Genomic DNA, 23172 nt, shown 5'->3' on the forward strand with positions numbered 1-23172 from the left:
ACGTACATTCGGATAAATATAAATTTTCACCCTTAGTCACAAGCTATCATTCCGGATTATTTAGGTCCATTTGTATATAGTCTAATAATAAGTTCGTTTCTACCTCCTTTCTAGAAGAATCGATTAAACGGTAAGGTCATGGAAAATTTTTGGGAGTTAAATTGTGGCAATGTTTTAAATTTTTTAAATCAAATAAGTTTGATTTTTAGTATAACTATTGAGGTTTGTAGTTTCAAAGCAAATTAGACGTATCGATGGCGAAGTTTGACTTTGGATTTGGCCTGATTGGACATTTTCGTAAATTGAATTGATTTTACGCGATGTTGTAATTTGTGAGACTTTACAGGTAACAGGAATATATTAAGATCAGTTTGGGGGTCAAATGATTGTTTAACTTGAGTTATTATTTTTAGGAGCGAAATGTTAAACTTCGAGTCCATCATAGCTATAACGGGGGGTGGGGGGGGGATAATTTCATAAAACACGGAATATTCTCAGAAGCTGGGCTTACTAGAAGGATTTTAGTTTGTTTTCTACATAGATTTATCGTGCTCGAAGGAGGTATATTGATTCGCATTTTACAAAATGTAATCGTCGTTAAATCGGAGAAAGCATTCACGAGAATTTGTGCACTTTCACTTTTCAAGTAATCAAAGTACTGTGTGTACTGAGAGGAGGTTTATTAAATTGTGTAAGTGTTATGCTCTATTTGCAGACTTGTATCATTTCATTTGTTTGTTGGTCTTTTGAAAAGGTTTGGAACAGTACTGTTTGTTATCTTTTCCTATTTTTTTTTTTTTTTTTTTTTTTTTTTTTTTTTTTTTTTTTTTTTTTTTTTTTTTTTTTTTTTTTTTTTTTAAGAAAACAAAAAGGTGTAAGGTTTTATGGATGATATTGTATGAACTGATTTTCCTATTACGTAATGGGATGGGAGTTACATGTAACTTGTATATTATGTTACACAACATATGGGAGCTCATTTGGTCCACATGGTCAATTTCTGCATAAAAATCCAACTAATGAAAGCAAAATCACAGTTTATTGAAGTAGAATGAAAACATTTCTTATTAATTTTGCAAGCATTTGTCTTGCAGTGAGCAGTCAAACTGCAGCAAAGCTGTGGAAAAGTATTTTTCATATGCATTAGAATAGGTAGGCAAATTTGCAGGGTTCAGGCACAAGCAAGGAGCAAATTATATTGGTACAAAAGGCAGTAAGTACATAAAAAACCTTAAGTAATTGATAGTGATTACAGATGTATGTTACCATGATTATTTATTTTCAGGTACATTACCAAAAACAGGTCAACATTTTTAATTTTATTTTTTTAAGACAGCTTTATCAGTGAGTCAACAGCTGCAATTGGCACAACATTCCTTTCCATCAAAGCATGCCCTTATCACTTCCTCAATAATTCATTAGAATAGTAATTAAAGATTTGCAAAAAAGAAACAAGTAGGAAATGTTGCAGTTGTGTTAATACTAGATATAAAAGTGGAATTGGCAAATGATATAGATCCTAATCCAGCTTCAATTAATCGCAGCTATTAGATTACATTCTAGGGAAAAGTATAATTTGGTTAAGCGAGTCTTTGTGTGAAGGGGGGGGGGGGGCATATTTCAAATAAACTGGTAATTTTTTTAAAAAAGATGGTCAAAATCAAATTGGTTCCTCGTCTCCGTCGGATGGACTAGTTCTGATATTTAGTTAAGCTATTAGTGCACTGTGATAGGCAGATTAATAAAAGTGATTGGTCAGGAGTCTCACTAGGATAAGCAGCACCCAGTACTTGCTCCGTATGTTGCTTATCAGGCTATCTTTGAATGGATAAGCTGCTAATGTGTTCGACGAGACAGGGAAACAAAGCTTGTCAAATAATCAGTTAAATTATATATGAATCAATTATTATTATTATTTAAAGATTTAATAGGTTGATATGAAATTGCAATATTGAATTTACTAGTACATAAGAAAAGTCAAAACCAAGGAGTTAATAATGTGTTGTCAAAACAATATTGATCCATTTATTTAAGGTACACTGACATTCAATTTTAAGCTAATCTGGTAAGGGATATCCAAGATATGTCCAGAAGTATGCCTTATAAAGTATACCAGTTTTTTTTCCACCGCACATACCCATGGACAAAGAGTTGCAACGTACTCAAGAATTTGTTTTCTCGGATATTTTATTGTGTTTATCTATTTTATTGCACACCTATGTCAGTGTCTAATGGGGATTTAAGCCTTGAGACTAATTTTATCATTCTGTTTAATTTTTACCAAATACATGTATAATTGTGTGTAATACACAATGGTCCACGATTATACCTAAATTTCCCAGAGATAAAACTACTCCCTTACAGATATTTTTTGAATACTCAGAACACTTAGTATCGCAATTACCTCGAATTGTATAACTTACTGCGGCTGTTTTGCAATAAAGTCAAGAAACTTATAAATCTCCATTCATTTTCGGAGCATAACATGTTGTTTACATATATTGTTTACGCTAGTGACAATTGAATGATACGAACAATAAGTATGCCGAAGGTACAATGTAATGCCGATGGTTGCACTTCAGAAAGCAAGTCAAAGTATTCGGAATATTTAGACTTCCAAAATAACGTTTATCAGAAAGAAAATGATTAAACTTATTATTAGAATAGTCTACTTAGCGGGAAATATCCACAAAAAATTAACACAAGAGAGCTAGCATTTTAATTTCATAGCGTGGTGCAACGAACATTTAGCTAGTTATTTCACCAGGACTTCTTTCTTATATTATATGTCCCTTAAAAATCTGCAGCGATCGATCTCATAGTGTAGTCAATAGCTATAGCACATTGTCCTCAGCTATTAATCAACGTTTCCTACCTTCAACGCAAAAGAGTTTCATTACGTTAAGTAATAGCGATATAAAGTATTCTTCCTTTTGTTTGAAATAGGTTAAACTACCCTTATGGCATGAGGTTATATAAAACTAAAATTAATCGTACTTTAAAACACTTAATAGGTGATGATTAAATTAATAAGCCTTGCAGTTATTTTTAATTAAAACAGTTTAACGATTCGAATGTAGTTGCAAGTACTTCCATGACCAGTCATAAAAGGTGTTTATCCTTTTTTCAGGGAAACTTCGAGCAGGTTTAGTCAGTATTGGATACGGAATATCATGCCCATATGTTTTATTATTTGTAGAATACAAAATTTAAATCTCATTCACTACAATTGGGGAGCAACCGCTAAAGCACATTTGCCACCAACATGCAGGGGGGGGGGGTATTTTAGCTTTGAAACGCTGGCTATAAAATGTACATGTTTAGGCATCCATTAAGTAGTTGTTACAAGGCTCACATATTTTTACTTTCTTTCATTTCAATGATTTATTTATTTATTTTTTTAATTTTACTATGGATTATAGTTGTTTAATAAATTGTGAAGAGGAAATATGATTTATGCAGCTAGGGAAATGAGAAGGGGGGGGGGTTAAGTACACAAATATTGTTTTTAAAAGTATTCTAAGTTGAGAGATGACGTAAATATCTCGTTTTTGTTCAATTTGGGTCTGATACACTCCACACTTTTTAGTACAACTATAACCAATACTTGCAAAGATAGTTTAAATTTTTATAAAAGCCATAAAAATGCGTAACAGGAGTAACAACCTAGTAGGTAAGTAGTACGATAAAATAAACCAACGGGACAGGGAATAGAGTGCAGGTATGGATCCACAATTTTAGATTAAACGGGGAGTTATTTTATTCTCACAAGTCCATAATTGCATTTCAACACATATAACGGAATAGGTGAATGACCGTTGACGATTTAAATTCATATTTTGCTTTAATGCATTGAATAGTAATTGACTAATAAGTCACTTGTTTTATAAGTTGTATTGGTGAATGAGCAGGCCCTGGTCGACGGTGACCATTTGCGTTGAGGTACTGCCGCCGTCACCATGGTTCTTGGCACCCCCATTGGTGGCGGTTGCAGTTCCATTCTTACTCGTGGTAGACACGAGTATTCATGGCCCTTGCAAGTGGCGTATTCCGTCGCACCTCAACGCAACTGGAGGAGTGCAACACATATTCTTACGCTCATTCCATTGTTTATCCTATTGCACATGTAAATTGAAATTCAGGATTTGAATTTGTGCATTGGCTTGTAATTGACAAGCAGTTGACTTGATTGATATTGAATTGATTGATTGAATGATGATTGATTGATTGAACTTGATTGATTATTGATTTATTGATTGAACTTGATTTATAATTGAATTGGTGACGTTCATGCACTTGTGACCTACCCAGTGCATGATCCGCCCGATTTGGGTCGTCACATTTGTTGTATTGATTGTTATTGTGGGGCAGCCCTGTGGTAGCCCCAGCAAATTGATCACCGCGGCCAGAAGCGCCACATTAAACAAGCAAAATAATATCTGTTGTTTGTTTGATTAATAGGGAATCTGCAATAATACCACTTATACGAGCCTGGTCTCGGATAAGTGAGTTTATTTCAGTAACCCTAGTAATATTTATCTATTCCGGATAAGTTACGTACATTCGGATAAATATAAATTTTCACCCTTAGTCACAAGCTATCATTCCGGATTATTTAGGTCCATTTGTATATAGTCTAATAATAAGTTCGTTTCTACCTCCTTTCTAGAAGAATCGATTAAACGGTAAGGTCATGGAAAATTTTTGGGAGTTAAATTGTGGCAATGTTTTAAATTTTACCCACCCACCCTCCTCTTGTTTTTAGAACAAATACTGCTGCTTTTTGTTATGTCATTGTAGCTGAAGACTGCCTGCTTCGCCCAGCTTCCACAACAGCCTATGTCGCGGTGGTGGATTATGTGTGTTCGGATATTATATGTACGTAGGGACGGCTTGCTTGGTCCAGCACCTACATCAGCCTATGTGCCGATGGTGAATTTTGTGTGTTTGCTCATTCCGTAAATACAGCCTGATTGGTCCAGCGTCCACATCAGCCTTTTTCAAGGTGGTGAATTCTGTGTGTTTACGTAATCCGTGATGACTGCCTGCTTGATACAGCGTCCACTTCAACCGATGTCGCGGTGGTAATTCTGTGTGTTTGCGTATTCCGTCGCACCTCAACGCAACTGGAGGAGTGCAACACATATTCTTACGCTCATTCCATTGTTTATCCTATTGCACATGTAAATTGAAATTCAGGATTTGAATTTGTGCATTGGCTTGTAATTGACAAGCAGTTGACTTGATTGATATTGAATTGATTGATTGAATGATGATTGATTGATTGAACTTGATTGATTATTGATTTATTGATTGAACTTGATTTATAATTGAATTGGTGACGTTCATGCACTTGTGACCTACCCAGTGCATGATCCGCCCGATTTGGGTCGTCACATTTGTTGTATTGATTGTTATTGTGGGGCAGCCCTGTGGTAGCCCCAGCAAATTGATCACCGCGGCCAGAAGCGCCACATTAAACAAGCAAAATAATATCTGTTGTTTGTTTGATTAATAGGGAATCTGCAATAAATTAAAAGCTTGTTAAGAAAATTCTTTTATCAGGAAATTATTAAAATTACGATTTTCGGGAAAAGTTTGATTGACACATGTCCTTGCACTTTCACAAAGTAAACTTTATCCATAATACTTAAGAAAAGTAGATCTTTTGTTGTGCTTTTATGAAAAATATGAAAACTACGAGAGTTGATAGTAAAGTTCCTTAGTGAGCGTATTTTCCAATAACATTGCCAAGATTTGGTGATTTCTGATGATCTTTAAAAAATATACAACTATTTCATTTAGCTTAAACATGCTTCACGGAGCATGTCACTTTTTTGCACATTTAAATCACATACACATTTTTGCGAAATCAAAAATTGCACTGTTGTAACGCATAAAGATCTATGATATTTCAACTGTCGCTACAATATTCATGAAACGCAATTTGGCGAAATTTTGAATTTAAATTGGAGGGGATTTGACTGTTTTATAGCTCCTTAAGGGGTTGGAGCCACTCTAGCTCAAGATCCATGATTTGAATATAACTGAGTCTACACTACATGATGATACTTCCATATCAAAATGACTATATGTGGCTTTATGTTTAAGGTTTTTGCCTTATCTTGCATTATCTTTACAAAAGCCAAATTGCGGTCTTGTCCTAGTCTCATGGGCCATGATCATGAGTTGAACAAACTTGAAACTACACTTAATAGGGAAGCTTTTTCCCCTTCTGTCCCACTGAATATTTCTGGAAAAAGAACTTTTAAAGGACACCGATGTATTTTCCGGATTTTTTTCTTTCTCCCCTCTTGATGAAGGCCATATCCTTCAATATGCACATATTTGAACCCTCTTCAACCATTATATTTTGTTGCTGAATGCTGATTGATTGTTGACTGTATTTTGTTTAACGTCCTATTCGAGAATTTTTCACTCATGTAGAGACGTCACCGTATGTCGCTGAAGAGTTTCAAATTTTGACCTATACTCGGCACTCAAGGCCATTGAGCAGTGAGGGTTCTTTATTGTGCCAACGCCTACCGTGACACTGGGTCCCTTTTTTTAAGGTCTCATCCAAAAGACCCATGACTTTCATTTGTAGTGTCGGGTGCTTTGCGAAGGAACAGTCACTACCTATGTTTACGTCTTAGGTTTGACGCGGATGGGCGAACGAGAATCGACCCCGGACCTCCCGATCACAAAGCGAGCGCCCTACCACTTAGCTACCATGATCGGTCATTATAGTTTGTGGCAAATTTGGATGAAATTTGTTCATTAGTACTGTTAAAGAGGAACAAAATGTGCAAAATTTGACAAAAGACACAAGACAGACATACAGGCTCCGGTAACTGTTATTCAGGGAAGCTCATTTGAGCCTTATGCTCAGATAATTTTTAAGAAAAAAATTAAACACTTAAAACTTTCTTTAAAAAAAAAGAACATGTATTAGTAAATTCTAAAAGTTGTCCTTTGTTTCAAATCTCAATATTTAAGAATTATTTAATTGTTAAAATACTTTGATGAAACAGAAGATTTGAAAAGGAAATTGAAACAAAAATGTTCTATTAAGTTGGAATCACACAAATATCTATTTTTTCGACCACATAACTTGATGTTTTAGAAACAAAGTTAAATTACATTTATAATTTTGTTATAAAAAAAAATCGGGGATGTACATGCTCAGAGGTACTTGCGATAACGTGTATCTTACTCTTATTTAAACACGACTATTTTACAAAAAAAGGTTATCAGATTGTCGATTTAGAATAAAATTTCATGTTCGTTAGAAGAAATGGCAATGCAAATTTTATTGTTATTTACATTGTATCATTTACAGTTTCTTAAACGTACATGGAAGACTTTCGACCACTCCTTTTCTTCAATTTTGATCATAAAGTTGCATTTAATGTTTAGTCTGCAATATCTATTGGTTGAGGGCCAGAAGACCATAAACTGAGAGTAGAATATTTCGAATTTTATTTCAGATACCTTGTTTTAAAAAATGGTAGGTTATAGAATTTTCAAATACAAACACATAGAAAAAAATTAATTTTCCAAATTATTTAGAAAATTATAAATTTTTTTGAATTTTGTCTTAAGTTTGTTCTCAATACATGATCTTGATGTATTGGTGTTAAAAATTAAACAATATCGAATTATGAAGCACAATACAGTGTAGAAAAAATATAAAAGATGAAGAAAGCGAACAGTGAACAATCTCAATAATCCAGAAGAAAACGAATCGTAAACAGGGGAAAATCCTGGATCCATGGAAACATCAGAGTTGGGATCAGGCGCCAAGGAGGAGTAAACATTTCCTGTCCACTAGTCACACACGCCGCGAGCCCCTTTTCAGATTGACGGAGTACTCAGTAGTTAGAATAAAAGCAATAACCTAACAATTAGTATGAATCATGTCACACAAACTAAGACCCAATGATAGGTTTTATTTGCGAACAGGGTCATTATAACGCCAACAGAATTTGCAAAAAAAAAAAGCTTACTTTAAACGAGGTTGTTGAAATCCTTGTAACTTATTTGTCAGTAGCTTGCCTCGGTTTAAAAATTGATCGTACACAGTAAATGATCTTGCTTAGCGAGTGACACAGAAGCGAAACAGAAAACAACATATTCAGGTGATATTGCAATATTACTACATAAACAAGGAAGGTTAAAGATGGAAAAGCTGAAGACATCTCGTTTAATTTGTCATACAGTTTAGTTATTATTTGGCCATTTTCGTCCATAGTGAGTAAAACATCCACATGTGAAATGAACATATGGAGATAATGAATAGTAATCAAGCTCAAAGTCCATTAAAACAATACAAATCGGGGGCAGAGCAAACACAGACCTCAAAAAACATCAGAGGTAGGATCAGGTACCATGGAGGAGTGAGCATCCTCTGCCCACCGGTCGCACCCTCCATGTGCTCATTGTCATGATGGGGAAAAACGAAAAATCCGTGTACAATTCAGTGTAAATAATGGCCTAACAATTAGTATGAAAAACGTCAGTCACCATTTGACTTACTGAAAGGTTGTATTTGCTGATAAGGTCATTGTATCGACCATAAAACTTGCGAAATGATGACTTCAAACGAGACTGTTGAAACAGATATAGTTGACTCTGTGGAGATTTTTGAGTTAACTGGGATATATCGAGTCAATATATGAATGAAAGTAAATATTACAAATTGAAAAAAAGTCATCGATATTTCTGAATGTTGAGCTGAAAGCCATTGCAAGAGTTTTCTTCTCATGTAGATCTTTTCGAATAAATTTTGTTTCATAGGAATATAAAAACAAGTAAAAACTAGATAAGGAGCACATTTAGTGCCCGTATAAATTTCAACAGATTCTTAGAAGATCTGGTCGTCGAAGACTACATAGATATTGTCAACGAGGAACACTTTTAATATGAACTTCAGAGTACTGGTTTGTAGAATCAGAATGAGAGACCCCTGCTGAATCTTTTATTCGTAATGGGCTCAAGGTCAGAGGGTAAACGTATGTATGCAGCTGTTTATGCTTACTGCGGATATTTTTGTGACAAATGGAAGATTAAATATATCAAACTCATTAGGAAATATAAATTTATCCAGTTAAAAATGGGTACATCTACATCGACCATCAATGCAATGGTGACGTCCACCATGGTCACATCTTCCATGACAGTCATCAGCCATGGTACATCCTGCAATAACAGTGAAGAATATTAATCTTGATTTTTTAATATAGATAAGGAAAAAATTCATATAATTTTGCTCTATTGGTAAGAATCAAACATACGTAATTCGATACATACCTCCATCACCACTGCCTGCTGTGGTACATGTGCATTGATGGTTTACACAGTGGAGCTCAGATCCAGAAGCACAGCTTGTGGTGCTGGTGGAACAGCTTGCTGTGTCTCTGCACATTTCAGCAGAAACTGAAATGATATATGTATTTATCAAAGGTTCGTATAACGTGTTCCAGTTTATTTATACATTTGTATCTGTAATCTATTGGTGTAATACTGGTCACCTTGTCATGTGACATTTATATATTTAATGCACGGTTTTTAACTGACCGCTGTTAGCGCTGAAAGTTCTATAGCCATTTGAGGGCTCTTTTCAGTGCAGATAACTGAATCTCCATCCGCCCGCCCTTGCTTTACATGTTGAAAAACATTTTATATTAAAAACTTTGTTTTGTTTTGTAGAATGGAAGACAAAGAAGAAATATATATGTATATATGTATTGTATAATAAGTAAACTTCACATCCTAATATATGTGTTTGTGTTTATTTTATGAATTATTTATGTTCGTTTGAGTGGCACGAAAACATAAAATAAATTCAGATGAGGATTATATAATAAATTCAGATAAGAAATTAATTTTTCTAGATGGCCAAAATGGATTTATTTCTCTAGAATATAAAGCAAACATTTTGTTTGGAAAAAATAAAGCATTGTGAGAAAACTACAACGACACAAAACAATTTAGAAAATATTTCTATCATTAAGGTGTGTAAATTTTTCTTCTTTATATGTAAATGATACATAAAAATTCAGGTACATAAAGCTCTTTTATGTTAATGACAAAAGTGTACAAAAATTTCAATTGTGGCCTAGCTTTCTTTTTATATACAGCTTCTAAAAACTATTTCTCTTTGTTTACCATATAAAATACAATTTCATGGATATGAAAAGTTTGGATGAAGGTCAATCAAATATAAAGGCAAAGTCCAAATTGATCTTCTATATATAGAAGAGATTTTATCCTTTATGTTCAATTAATTTGAGATTTCTATCTTCATCAGTTAGTATTATTTATCAAAGAAACCACTTTACCTGCTACAATAACAACAGCCAGAACAATAAGAGTTTTCATGTTGGAGAGTTTGGATAGACTTGGTGATTTGATGTCTAGTATCGTTATCATAAGAAACGCGCCTTTTATATTAGGACAGAAAATCAAAAAGGTCAGGCACAGGTTCTATAATCGGGCACAAAGATAAAAGACCAACACGCGTTGGGATTTCATGTATATCAGTCGTGATTAGACCGATTTTCTTCTAATTGAGTACAAATGACATGCCATGAATAGAGGAAAGCTGATTACCCGACGATTTTGTAACCTTAAAAAAACCCTTAAAATATGTTAACGTGATTAGATAATTCTTATATATGTCATCTCATCATACAAAGATAACAGATTTACAAATATAAATGAATATGTAGATGATGGTTTTGAAATTTTCAAAGAAACCTACAGCAGTGATACAAATGATAAATTCTTTATTGTGTTCCTACAACTTCCAAAAATATTATATTATATATTATATTATATAAAAATATCATATTATATTATAAACCCTCTTTAAATAAGAAAAATGGAAATTATTTTAAATATTAAGATTTTCAAATATGTCTCGTTTTTGCTTGAATAATGTTGTTTTCAGGGGTCTGTGTTTTTTTTTTTTTTTTTTTTTTTTTTTGCCCTGTTCATGATTTGTATTCTTTGTTGGATTCATGAGATTGATCACTGTTCGCTGTCTTCACATTTTTCATTTTATTTTGCTCCTTGATTTCGTTTTGTAAGTTATCTACTTAACAGTACAGGGAATTCTGTCTTGAAAAAAAAAATCGCTATAAAAATATATCTTTCCATGATATTTTCTGTAATAATCCTTCGTCTTGAGGAAATTAAATACAATCCTGCACTGTAAGATATAAATATATTTTTTAAAAAATAATAATAAAATTAAAAAATAATTGTAGAGTATATTGTAAATCTCTCTGATGATTCAAAATATTGTAAACAGAAAATGCAGTTTATAGGACAAATATCGTCTAATTGTTATATTTGTCGTAAAAATGAAATTAGTAATACTAATTTCTTTTATGTATGTAACTATTTCGTGAGTGCTGCAGCGCTGTACCCACAAATCGCTTAATCACCATTCTAAACAAGAGAGGTGCATTATAAATAAACATACATCAAGGGAAATTTTTAAGGAATTTGATTCTTGTTTTTTGCCTGAATGAAAATATACAGCTGTTCAACTTTTGAGGAGTCTAAAATCATTTTGGGCTTTGATCAATATACATTTATTGCATTAAATTAAATCTGTCTGGAAAATTCAAGACAGTCAAGAAAATCTTCAAAATGAATTAATCTTCATATTTCCCGACAAATTAATGCAATAAATTGTTTATTATACCAAAACAAGCCAAGCCTTTAAAACTATTACAAACTTTCAAATTCACTTTCATTTAAAAAAGTTACTGAAACACTTTACTGAAGACCCATGGGTACTTCACAGACAGTTGTCTTTGGTTACCTTTTTTTTTACTTTGATTTTTTTAAGCATCCTTAACGGAAAGAAGATTTCGTCACTGCTTGGCAGATGAAACCTCTCTACTATTGTAAATTTTGTAAAGTCTGATGCTCTTGGAAGTTTTCGTTCAAAGAACGATGAGTATTGCGGGAAGATGTCTCTGAAGAAGCTGATTATTTTAAAAGCATGACAACAATAGGGAAGTATGAAGTTTTATGGCCCTGTCACGTGAACGTCTAGAACCAATCAGATAGCGTGTTGTATAGAATAATTGTAATGAGGTATAATGTAATTAGTTTACCGATTGGATTTACAGAATTGGATATATCTTTTATAGGGTTAGTTTTAGATTTGATAGACTTTCGGGAAACCTGCAATTCTTTCTGTTGGCTAACAAGTAGAACACCAAGCTTCTTTCGGAAAAAAATAAAACTCAAAGAAAAATGCAAGAATTTTAGGTGCCAGTTCGTTCAAGGCAATCATAAGTTTAAACAAGTAAGGTACACTTTCTCAAGAAGCATGATATTTTAAAACTATGATTGTTGAAAACATCATATAGAAAAGTTGTCCGGTAAAATCGTACGTGGACTGGTATTTTTTTTTATTAAAAATTAATGAGCGTACTAGGCTGAAATTTTGTTCAAGTGATTTGAAAGAACAAATTAAACACTCGCTCTCAACCATAATGCACAAAAGTTTGCCAAATAAAGTAGATACTTTTAAATTAAATCCAAAATTGGAAATCTGAAATATTATCGCTATATTAACTTTTCCGTGTAGTAATCGTGTACATCAGATATGACTGGAAACGAGGTATAGTTCATAAATTTAATGATATCGTGGGTGGAACTATTAGTGTCTTAATGGTGATAATGATGTCCTGTTAATAATAACCGAATACAAACCTTGAAGAACTAGAAAGCAACTTTTACTAGTACGTCCATTATCGTCTGTCTTAAATAGAAAATACTAGTAAGCCACTTGTATGTTCTTGGGAACTAAGCGGGATGTCACTTCCACAGATTCCAGCTGCAATTGTAAAGGCTAGATTTGCTTTTCTTCTTAATATTATTTTTATTTTTTTACAAAGCTGTAAATAAAGATTTCATAACCAGCGAGTTAGTAACCGGTTTTTCTCAAACTTGAGTTCTGTATTTTGTTTTTAATTTTCAAGAGACACGAGTATGTTTAAAAACATACACCATACCTACATTTTATGCCATCATAGGCATGATATTGGAGAAAAAACTTGGGAAGAGCAGTCAGTTAGAAATGTCGTAGGTTGAAGAAGCCAATCAGAATCGTTTTAGGTGTTTCATAACATGTTACGAATACGAAAAAAAAGACAACTGCGTTGAGTGATGAAACTTAAATTTGCTAGCAGAGGAGTAGAACATTAGTAACATTCTTAACCATAAAAAATCTCAGTCTTGCATTCCAACATATTTCAAGTTGAAATCTACACCATGTATTTCCTAAGGATATTCCCAAACTGTTGATTCCAAAATTTCTTCAAATATAAACAAACTTTGCAGTGCCTAAATATTGAACATCTAAAACAAAATTCTCTCCCGATCTTTCAATTGGCGAAAAAACTTAATTTCTAAATTTATGCTAAATTGAGCTAAATGTAAATATGATGAGGAAGACCTGAACACTTTGTCAGAATGGATTAAGTGTTTTAGAAGTATATGAAAGCATCGTATTAAAAAGTTAAAAGGTAATATGCGAACCATCTATTCTTCCGTTTCACTATACCGGAGAAGATAAAGGAATTAGAAGGACTACATGAGCAATATGTTTTCGTCTTCGTTTGTAAGGCTCATTATAATAACTATTTTAGATACTAAATACTTATTTATTACATTATACAATCAGTATAGAAAGTAAGTACATAAGCAATGTTAAATGATGCATTAGAAGTGGGTACATCGGCAATGTCCGTCAATGCAGTGATGCTGGCGTCCGAAAGTGCACCTGTCATGACAGTCTGACGCCGTTGTGCATGTTGCTAAAATAAAGTTTGAATGGTTTTGTATTATATGAACCATATTTTTATGTGAAGTATGTGTTCGATTATTATTTCTTAAATTACTCTCCTTTCCAGAGTAAGTCCAATTCAATATAAATTAAATTTTACTTTTAAAAAATAATAGAGAAACAGATCATTATCACAATTTCCACAGTTATTTTAGTAATTCTAGACAATATTGATATTATAATGAAGTCATTCTATATTTAGACAGTACAATATTAATGTCTACCTCCACCTGTGGCAGCCGTTGTACAGGTACACGTGTGGAAGATACAGTGTATTTCGGATCCAGTTCCACACGTAGTGGCAGTGCAATCCTCATGACGCCTACAGTCTTCGGAATAGACTAAAAATGTAATTGTCAAACAGTCATTCTGATTCCTACAAGTATTTTTCTGTAATAACTTTTTCCTGTGAAGTTGATGCAACTGAGCTAAAGGTTAATATCTCAAGACAGGGTTCTAAACGACATACATCATTTAACCTATGTAGTTTTCTTCCAATAATCTGTTGGAATTCAGATGGGATACTAATTGTGCTGCTTCATTAGCAGACCTATTTTTGTATTCCCATGAACAAGAATTTATTCAAAAGCTTCTGAAAAGACATTTAGATATATCGACGTTTTATCAATTAACAATATTCAGTTTCATTCCTACGTTGATTCAATATATCCCACTGAACTTGAAATAAAAGACACCACAGAGTCTGACACAGCTGCTTCAAATTTGGACGTTTTACTAGAGGAAGGCGTTGTTGTCAAACTGACAATTAAACTTCATGATAAACTTGTTGACTTCAATTTTTCTATCGTATTTATTTATGTAATAATACCTTATCTTCAAATGGCGTTTATGTCTCCCAGTTGATTCGATATGCAATAGCATTTACTACTACGAACAATTTCTAAAACGAGACAGGCTACTGACAAATAAGTTGATGATACATGGATATCATTAATCTCGTTTAAAGTCAACATTTCGAAAATTATATGGTCGATACAATGACCTTGTTAGCAAATACAATCTAACGTTAAGTCGAATGGTGACTGACGTCCTTCATACAAATTGTTAGGCCATTATTTCTAACTGAATTGTCGACGGATTTTCCCGTTAACACGGTCATGACAAGGAGCACACGTGGGTGTGACCGGTCGACAGGGGATTCTTACTCTTCCATGGCACCTGATCCCATGTCTGTTTTCAGATGTAAAGTAAAAGAAATAAAAAAAAAATATTGTATTCTTCACCTTTACATTACCAGCACTTTATTTTTTTTTTACTTTACAGCAAACTTTAAAGCGATATTATTTTCATTTTTTATTATATATACAGCAAGATATTCTCAATAGTGGTACATCTGAATACTGAACATTTTCTGATATTTACCTTTATTATATTTTAGTGTTGTCAACGAGTACCCGGTTAACAGATTAACCCATCGAACGATGCGAGTATCGGTTAGGAAAACTGCTACTCGGTTACTCGGATATATAAAATTTTACATTTTAACATGTTTAAATCAGCAGAAAAAAAATGTAATTTTGTTTTTAAATTTCCTTACTTTATTTATCGTTATTTAACGATAAACTAGACATAGCGTTTTACAAAATAATTTAATAGGACCAATTTGTTTTGATAAGTATTTCACTGTTTATGTAATTGGTGGCTTTCATTGCCAAGGGATATGCAAGTTTTGAAGGCTTGAGTTAGTTATAATTACTTCACACATAGTCCGCAGTGTAAGATTAAAGAGGACGCCGCCATATACATTAAAATAATTTTTTAAAATGACTGAATTTAAATCCGTAAGGTGAAAAATATTTGACATGGAATTAACATACACGGGAAGGACAAGGAATATGCTAAACCACCTAAGATTGAAAGTCAACTCTGAAACAAGCGATATATTATGACGGACATCCTGAAAAACAGAAAAACTATTACGGGATGTTCGAGAAAATATTATTGAGAAGATATTTAATACTGTGAGTTTGTTATTAAGAATAAAGTTCATAAGCACTGTATTTGTGTTTTACATATGCCGGTACATACAAATTGTGATTTATATAGAAACGGTAACGACGTTATATATATATATATATATATATATATATATATATATATATATATATATATATATATATATATATATATATATATATATATATATATATTAGGAATGACTCTAATTCTTGGCCAAATTATTCGAGTATAACCTGGTTTGGGTCCGTTTACGCTTTATAATCCGCGAAGCGGATTATAAAACAGCGTAAACTGACCCAAACCAGGTTATACTCGAATAATTTGGCCAAGAATTAGAGTCATTCCTTATAATTTAATTCTAAAATCATTAAACAACTGTGGGTGTAAAATTTCGTTGCTTTTTATTAGTTCAAATTTGCCGCTCAATAATACAACCCTAGTAACGGAAGTGATGGGAAGCGAGGGGAGGTAAAAACTGATACATAGTCCTAGCAGCCATGTTGTTTTGTTTACATGTGGTAAGATCCAAGTTACTGTTTGAAGTTAAAGGTACATTTATTTAATCTGGAATTTTCCATGAATCCCGAGGACTGGAAATGAGAGGATTGCATGGATACAGACGATTCAGCTGGTTGTCAGGGGGGGTGTCCCCATACCAAACCAGGTTATACAGAAATAATTTGTGTTCCTTTTTGGATATTAACCAATCAGAGGCTAGAATACAAACAAAATTAAATTATATATATATATATATATATATATATATATATATATATATATATATATATATATATATATATATATATATATATATATATATATATATATATATATTTTCATTTACCATTGAGTATATATACCGCGAAAACGGATGTTTTGAGGTCTAAAGAAAAACCATCCGAGTAACTGCTTACTCGATCGCAAAAGTAAGCGAGTAAGCGGTTAATAAAAATCGTTCGATTTGACCACACTATTATATTCAAAATGATTTGAAGAGCATTTAACGAAATGTCTTCACAGTTTAGTATGCTCTAAAAGTTTATATGCAAAGACCATGTAAGGAATATCTTCACATTTTGAATTTACTCAAAAAGAGGATCTAATAACATTTCTCCGTTTTTACTCGATCTTAACTCGGCAGCCTAACTAACAGACTTACCTGCCGCGACAAGGATAGCCAAAATAAAAAAGGTTCTCATCATTGAATGGTTAAACGGACTGGTGATTAAACTTCTGGTGCATTTATATATAAGATAGAGACATATAAACACTGGTCTTTTTATGGAACACAAAGATAATGCAGAACACGTCGTGGAATTTCATGAACACAACACATAGAAGGGTGTCACGATGTCTTTTATTTTTAATCACGCCATCACTATAAAATAGGAGGAATTACATATTAAAATTTTCTCTATATTACTAGTATAGATTTTGAAACAACTGAGATCACTTCTTTGTCCTCAGTCTCTCTCTTTGTCCTTCTGTCGGGTTTCCTTTCTCATTCGTATTTATCGTATTTTTTATATTGGTTTACGTATTGTTTGTCACAAAAAAAAAAAAAAAAAGAAAAAAAAAAAAACTTTCTAAGAAATATGGGGGTAACTGGTTTTTAGACGTTTTTCTCTTCAGCATATTTTGTGCAGGGTGATATTGTATGCATGGTAAGTGTGAACGAGTAACATAAAGCTTATCTAACGAATATTGTTTGCGCTACTTCACAGCTGTTTCTTTTCTATTAATAATTGCACATACATGTACCTCACGAAAATATAATGTTATTCTCATGCATTTGATTTGTTTTCAAAGCATTCTTTTTTAGTATTGTGTTTTATTATTTCAAGAGACAACATGACGGTGGTAGTGTTCGCTGATTGAATGCCACAGGTATACTGCTTTTCTGAATTAAAGCTGAATCAGTGTTTCTTCAATTTTCAATAATGCTGCCCATAGTAACAACATTTCAGTATAGCAACCTACAATGTATGCATTGAATTGTATTCCTCTACGAATAACTTTGTATCTTACAGCTGTGAAGCCGAAAATCAACCTATACCTTCACTGTTGACCATAAGTTGGGTATGCTGATTTTGATGACTAATATTGTTTGCTGTCTGACAATGCATATTTTTGGTTTGCTGATTTATTTCTCTTGATGATTTTACAAGTGATTCTAAATTCTCATTTTCCTTATGCTGACGCTGATTTCTTTAAACAGACCTCTATATCAAAATATTTTTGTTGTATTCTGTTATGTCTCCTAGGGATGCGCTATTTTATCGGTATACCGGTATATCGCGATTTTTATTTGCGTGATACGTATCGTGATACGGAGAGTAAAATATCGGTATTTGGTACATAACTATAAATTCCGGAAATTATTCATTCAAACTATTGAATGATAATGACAGGAAGCGTAAAAAAAAATGTTGAAAACAGTTAAACAACGGCATCCAAACATGCTTTATTTTAAATAAATAAAAAAGTAAAAAGTAAAGTTATGTTTTTATAGCATACTTTTAGAAATATTATGGAAATGCATTTGAAATTGTAGTGAAAATTGTGTGTAAAAATATCAGGATTTATCGTGATATATTTGGGGGAAAATCGTAATATATCACGATACGAAATTTTTGCCGATACCCATCCCTAATGTCTCCTAACTGATTCAATAAGCAAGAGAACGTTCTGTGAACAACTGACATATACATTGATGTAACAGGGGGTTTAAGAGTATCCTTTTGGAGTCTGCATTTCGAAAATTCTATAGTCGATAAATTGACTTTGTTTGCAAATACAACCTATCCTTTGGACGAATGTTTCATATCAGATTTTGGGACTACGGACTTCTCCGTATACTTTATCAATACACAGGGTTCAAGACGGGCAGACTAAGGGGTTTACTCTTACACATATTATCAAATTTACATGTTACATACTTAACACTGTTTTGAATTTGTGTTCTATTTACATTCACTAAATATTTTCTCTATTTTTTCTTATGGAAACCCATTGCCGTTACTAGTAAAACTGTTTTTATAGCCATCTGTTTGAAAGATATCTTAAGAAGTGAGCTCTTCCATCAGTGTAAGATACGGACCAATATAACAATACTTTTCATCCACTCTATTGGAATGATATACATGTATACGGATGTAAATATAAACAAAAAACTTATCTTTTTGTTTTTCAATGCCGGGAATAACGGTTGCAATCTTTACAGCAAAAATAACATAATTTACAACAAACAACGAAAGCATTTTATTTTTTAAATCGTAAGGAAGTATTAGACGACATTTCATTATCTCCGCCTGTATGGAATTAAATGGGGACATTGTTCATAGCGTGATCTAACAGACGCTTCATTGTTATCTCTATATTTTTTTTTAGATAAGGATGGGATATTGTACATACTCAGGAAATACAGTGTTCCTGTGGTTTGAACAGTGAACTACACAGTCTGAGTAAGGGACAAAAAGTGGTAGTAATGCCTTTGTCAAACATCAATTGGTGGATATTATTTTTTTTAATTTATACGCTATTCCAATTTTCTGGAGTAGCAAAATCATTGTTGAAAAAATAAACTCTTGTATGAATATTATGCATGTTAAAGCAAAACAATATTAACCATAGCAAGTTCTAAGAGATTTCATGCCCAAGCGATGCTGGGAAATTAAGGAAGACGGAAATTGTTTTATTTTCCCAATTGAAAATGCAACAAACAATGTATGGCATATTCTACCACAGTTATTGACGAGATCTAAGAAATGCCGCGGACATTATTCTCCAATAAATCACAAACGTCATCAAAAATTATCAGATCAGAAGCACATGTCAAACCTGTACAGTTGAAATAAATATTTCAATGTAGAATCTAATACTTATTTAGACCATATCGATGTGTCGTCTTACGCAGTCTAAATAGTGTGTATTGCCTAAAACAGCTGATAAATATCCTTTTTATAGCCAAGTCGGGCTGTTCCACGGACCTCCACACAACATTTACACTCCATGATTTTACAATTAAAGCAATGAAATAGACAGCTGATTTTGTTATTTTACATTCATAAAAAATTAATCAATATATGATACAAACAAATTTATAAATAATTAAAGGATATTTTTAACCCAACGAAAGCTGAAACCGTCTGCATTTTATGCAATTAATACAGAAGTAAAGAAACAAATTGACTCTGGTGTTAAATGGAACAGCAAAATCGCGACATGGTGACCTAATTCGTTTCTCTATAGAGAAAACGATCAGTCGTATTTTAGAGCTGTTAGTAGAATAGAAATAAAGTCCTTGTTGTCGTGAATGATGCAGGATAACCTCCTCGGTCTCGAAATGTTGTCTGAAATATAAAAGCCTCGGCTAACGCCTCGGACTTCTGTTCGTTAACTTTATATTTCATAAGAGATATCTCTCTCTGTATTCTTTTTTATTCGGTATATACATTATGCAAACTTTTTTTCATGAATTTCATAAAGTAAAATTAAGGCATTCCAAAAGAAAATGAAAAATCATATTTTAATACATAAGAACGAAACTTCATTTAAAATTTTGTTGAAAACTTTTATATCTAACAAGTTCTGATAAAGATGAATTCTAGTTTGCCATTTTGCAGTTTTTAAATAACTCCTTGATCTCCGCTATAAATTGGTGGTCTAGAAAAGCGTAGATGAATGGATTTACGACATTGTTTATGATGTACATTCTGTAAACAAATAAAATGCCAGCTCTTGTAGAATCTGAAAATTCCTCCCAAAATTTGGGATTCATCGCTTCTAGCATCATGATGATGACCTTTGGGATGTAACAGATGAGGAAAATGATGGTAATAAGCATGAACATAAGGGTAAACTTATAGACGACTCTCTTGTTGGCTTGTTCTTTTCTTCGTTTTGCACTTGACTTATACAGAGCTGGATTTCCTTGAGGTGGCACACCAGTTGTAGTAATCAATGTACCTGTAGATTGGGGAGTGGAAGAAGCAGCTGAGGTTACTGAATTGCCCACTTCGATAGAATAAACTTCAATTTCTGAGTCACTATGTAGGTTCTCGCCACTGGAGAATCCAGCCTGTAAGTTACAGTCCATTATATTGGGAGGGTTTTCAGCGGTCGCATTCCTATTTTTCTTGCGAATGGTTTTCTTGTGTTTGAAATGTTTAAGGATAGTATATCCTATTCTAGAGTAGAGACAAATAAGTGCAACAATAACAGAGACTGTGCTAAGAACTATAACACTTCCAAAAATCAAAGATTCTGTTTTATTGACGGTTTTCAACCGACTACATTGTTGACCAAAGATTCCTTCTTCCTTATTTGGGAAGGGCACTGATCCATGAAAATAAGCCATTGGTGCGGCTAATATAAACGCTACAAGTACCCCTAAACAAAGGGCTAGTCTTTTCCATTTAAGTGTCATTTGTTTTCTAAAAGGTTTGCATACCTTTAAATATCTGTGCACAGCTATGATGAGAAGAAAAAGAACCGAAGTAAAAGAAGAGAACGATCCAAAAAACCGTAAGAATTTACATAAATCTGTGTTACTGAATGTTACCTGCGTCATGTTCATAGCTATTGCGATGACAGCACAAGAAAGGGATGTGATTAGATCCATAAAGGCAAGAACGGGAATAAAATACCTCTCCTCATTGTTGCCTTTCATCTTAAAACCGTAAATAAGAATAACTGTAACATTTCCCAGCAGACCAATTGTAATGTATAAGGACAAAATCACATTATTTAGGACTAGTCCTCTCGCCAGTTCATTATTCCATTTCTCCAATTTTTCCAATAAAGAGGTTGTGTTATTCATAACTATGGACTGGTTTCTGAAGTTATAAGAAGTTTCTGGTTCCCTGATGACTCGTACATTTCGTTTAACTTGCTTTGTGGTTTCCTTGTAGATGATGAAGCATGCAGGATGTTTATTTTTATTTTTAGTGTGACTAAATGTACTTAAAACAAAAATTATAATTTTTTTATACAACTATTGCCCCTTCAAAAATTAGTAATGATATCAATAACGAAAGTTAATTGTATGTATTTTACAAAAAGTCACTTTTTCACATAATAGAAGAATAATCCTTACGAATACAATAGTATAATGCTTTTTTCTCTGATAAACAGCTCTGCTCCCGATTTGTATTGTTTTAATGGACTTTGAGCTTGAATACTTTCGTGATCTCCATATTTCATAGTATTATTCATCATCAACAATGTTTGTTGTATTTTTTGTCGAATCGTAACTGTTTTTTATAATCTGTGACATAGAGTTCTATTTACTGTACTGTGGGTTACACAGTAACTATTGGATTCTATTCCGTGTCTTACAGTTCTATGTAATTTTACTATGGATATTGCAATTCTGTTTGTTTGAACTCTGGGTCATACTGTAACTATTTCTTTGTAATGTTATAATACAGATATGCTTCTTTTACAGGATTTATATTTGGGATCTTTGGCGAAGTGTGTGATCAAGTGCAGCAAATTCATGATCGCCACCCAAATGTAAATATATAATTGAAATGATAACATTAATTCATGATTGCCCCCAAGTGTCTGACCAAAATTTGCACTAAAAACATTTATTAAAGGAGGGAAATATATGTAGAATACATTTTTAATAATATTGCATGTCATATAAGGATATTGTTTTTTATTCATTCAAACACACTTCAGCAATTACTAAACTGCAATATTATTTCGAAAGATTTTCGAAATATGAGTTTAGTATCATACTTCCCTGAAAGAGATTCTGATGTAGTCGAAGTTCAGCATTCTACTATCTTCATTGCCTAAAGATTATGTACAGACTGTGGACAAAAGAATTCGCACGATGATGGCGGCCATTTTGTTTTTAGAAAACACTTGCCGGTAATCAAACGTGTTTATGTAATTTCTGAATTGAACAAATAAATTGTCTTGTGCAAAACATTGCAGACAAATATTTCATATTTAACGTAAAATTAATAAAAATGAAGAAAACAAGGTATTATTTTAATATTTTCATTTTTGTGATGTACCCACGGACCTGTTGAACTCGGCGCACTCGTTTTGTAAGCGATGCATACAGATGTTTTACATATTCTATTGTAAATGAAATCCAAATTTCAAAACTTTGTCAGTCAGTTCATCAACTGAATTTATCATGTAAATGTGACTTTGAAGCTTTCTTTTGATTGCCAAACATATAATTTCTATGGGATTCAAATCAGGTGACTGTGCGGGCCACTCCAATGTTGGGATATTGTTGTTATCTTTGTAATTTGTGGAAATATGAGATCGATGGACGGGTGCATTGTCATCCATAT

The 23172-nt window shown here is 32.9% G+C and overlaps 2 protein-coding genes across 2 annotated transcripts; both read right to left on the bottom strand.

The window, feature by feature from the left end:
• Positions 1-9088: 9088 nt before the first annotated feature.
• LOC133179493 (serine protease inhibitor Cvsi-2-like) lies at positions 9089-17052 on the bottom strand. The gene is made up of 4 exons (XM_061314249.1): positions 17013-17052; positions 14169-14214; positions 9313-9386; positions 9089-9201 (listed from the first exon to the last, which is right to left on the bottom strand). The coding sequence occupies exons 1-4, from the start codon at positions 17050-17052 to the stop codon at positions 9110-9112; spliced, it is 252 nt and encodes an 83-aa protein (XP_061170233.1). The 3' UTR covers positions 9089-9109.
• Positions 17053-20459: 3407 nt separating this feature from the next.
• Positions 20460-21674, bottom strand: LOC133178937 (succinate receptor 1-like). Its single transcript, XM_061313589.1, has one exon. It carries the CDS (start codon positions 21672-21674, stop codon positions 20460-20462), a length of 1215 nt encoding a protein of 404 aa, XP_061169573.1.
• Between the last annotated feature and the right edge of the window lie 1498 nt (positions 21675-23172).

The sequence above is a fragment of the Saccostrea echinata genome, unplaced genomic scaffold (genome assembly GCF_033153115.1).
Source record: "Saccostrea echinata isolate AGI-Se365-2 ecotype Australia unplaced genomic scaffold, CSIRO_AGI_Sech_v1 ptg000004l, whole genome shotgun sequence".
In the NCBI taxonomy this organism is placed as follows: Eukaryota; Metazoa; Mollusca; class Bivalvia; order Ostreida; family Ostreidae; genus Saccostrea; species Saccostrea echinata.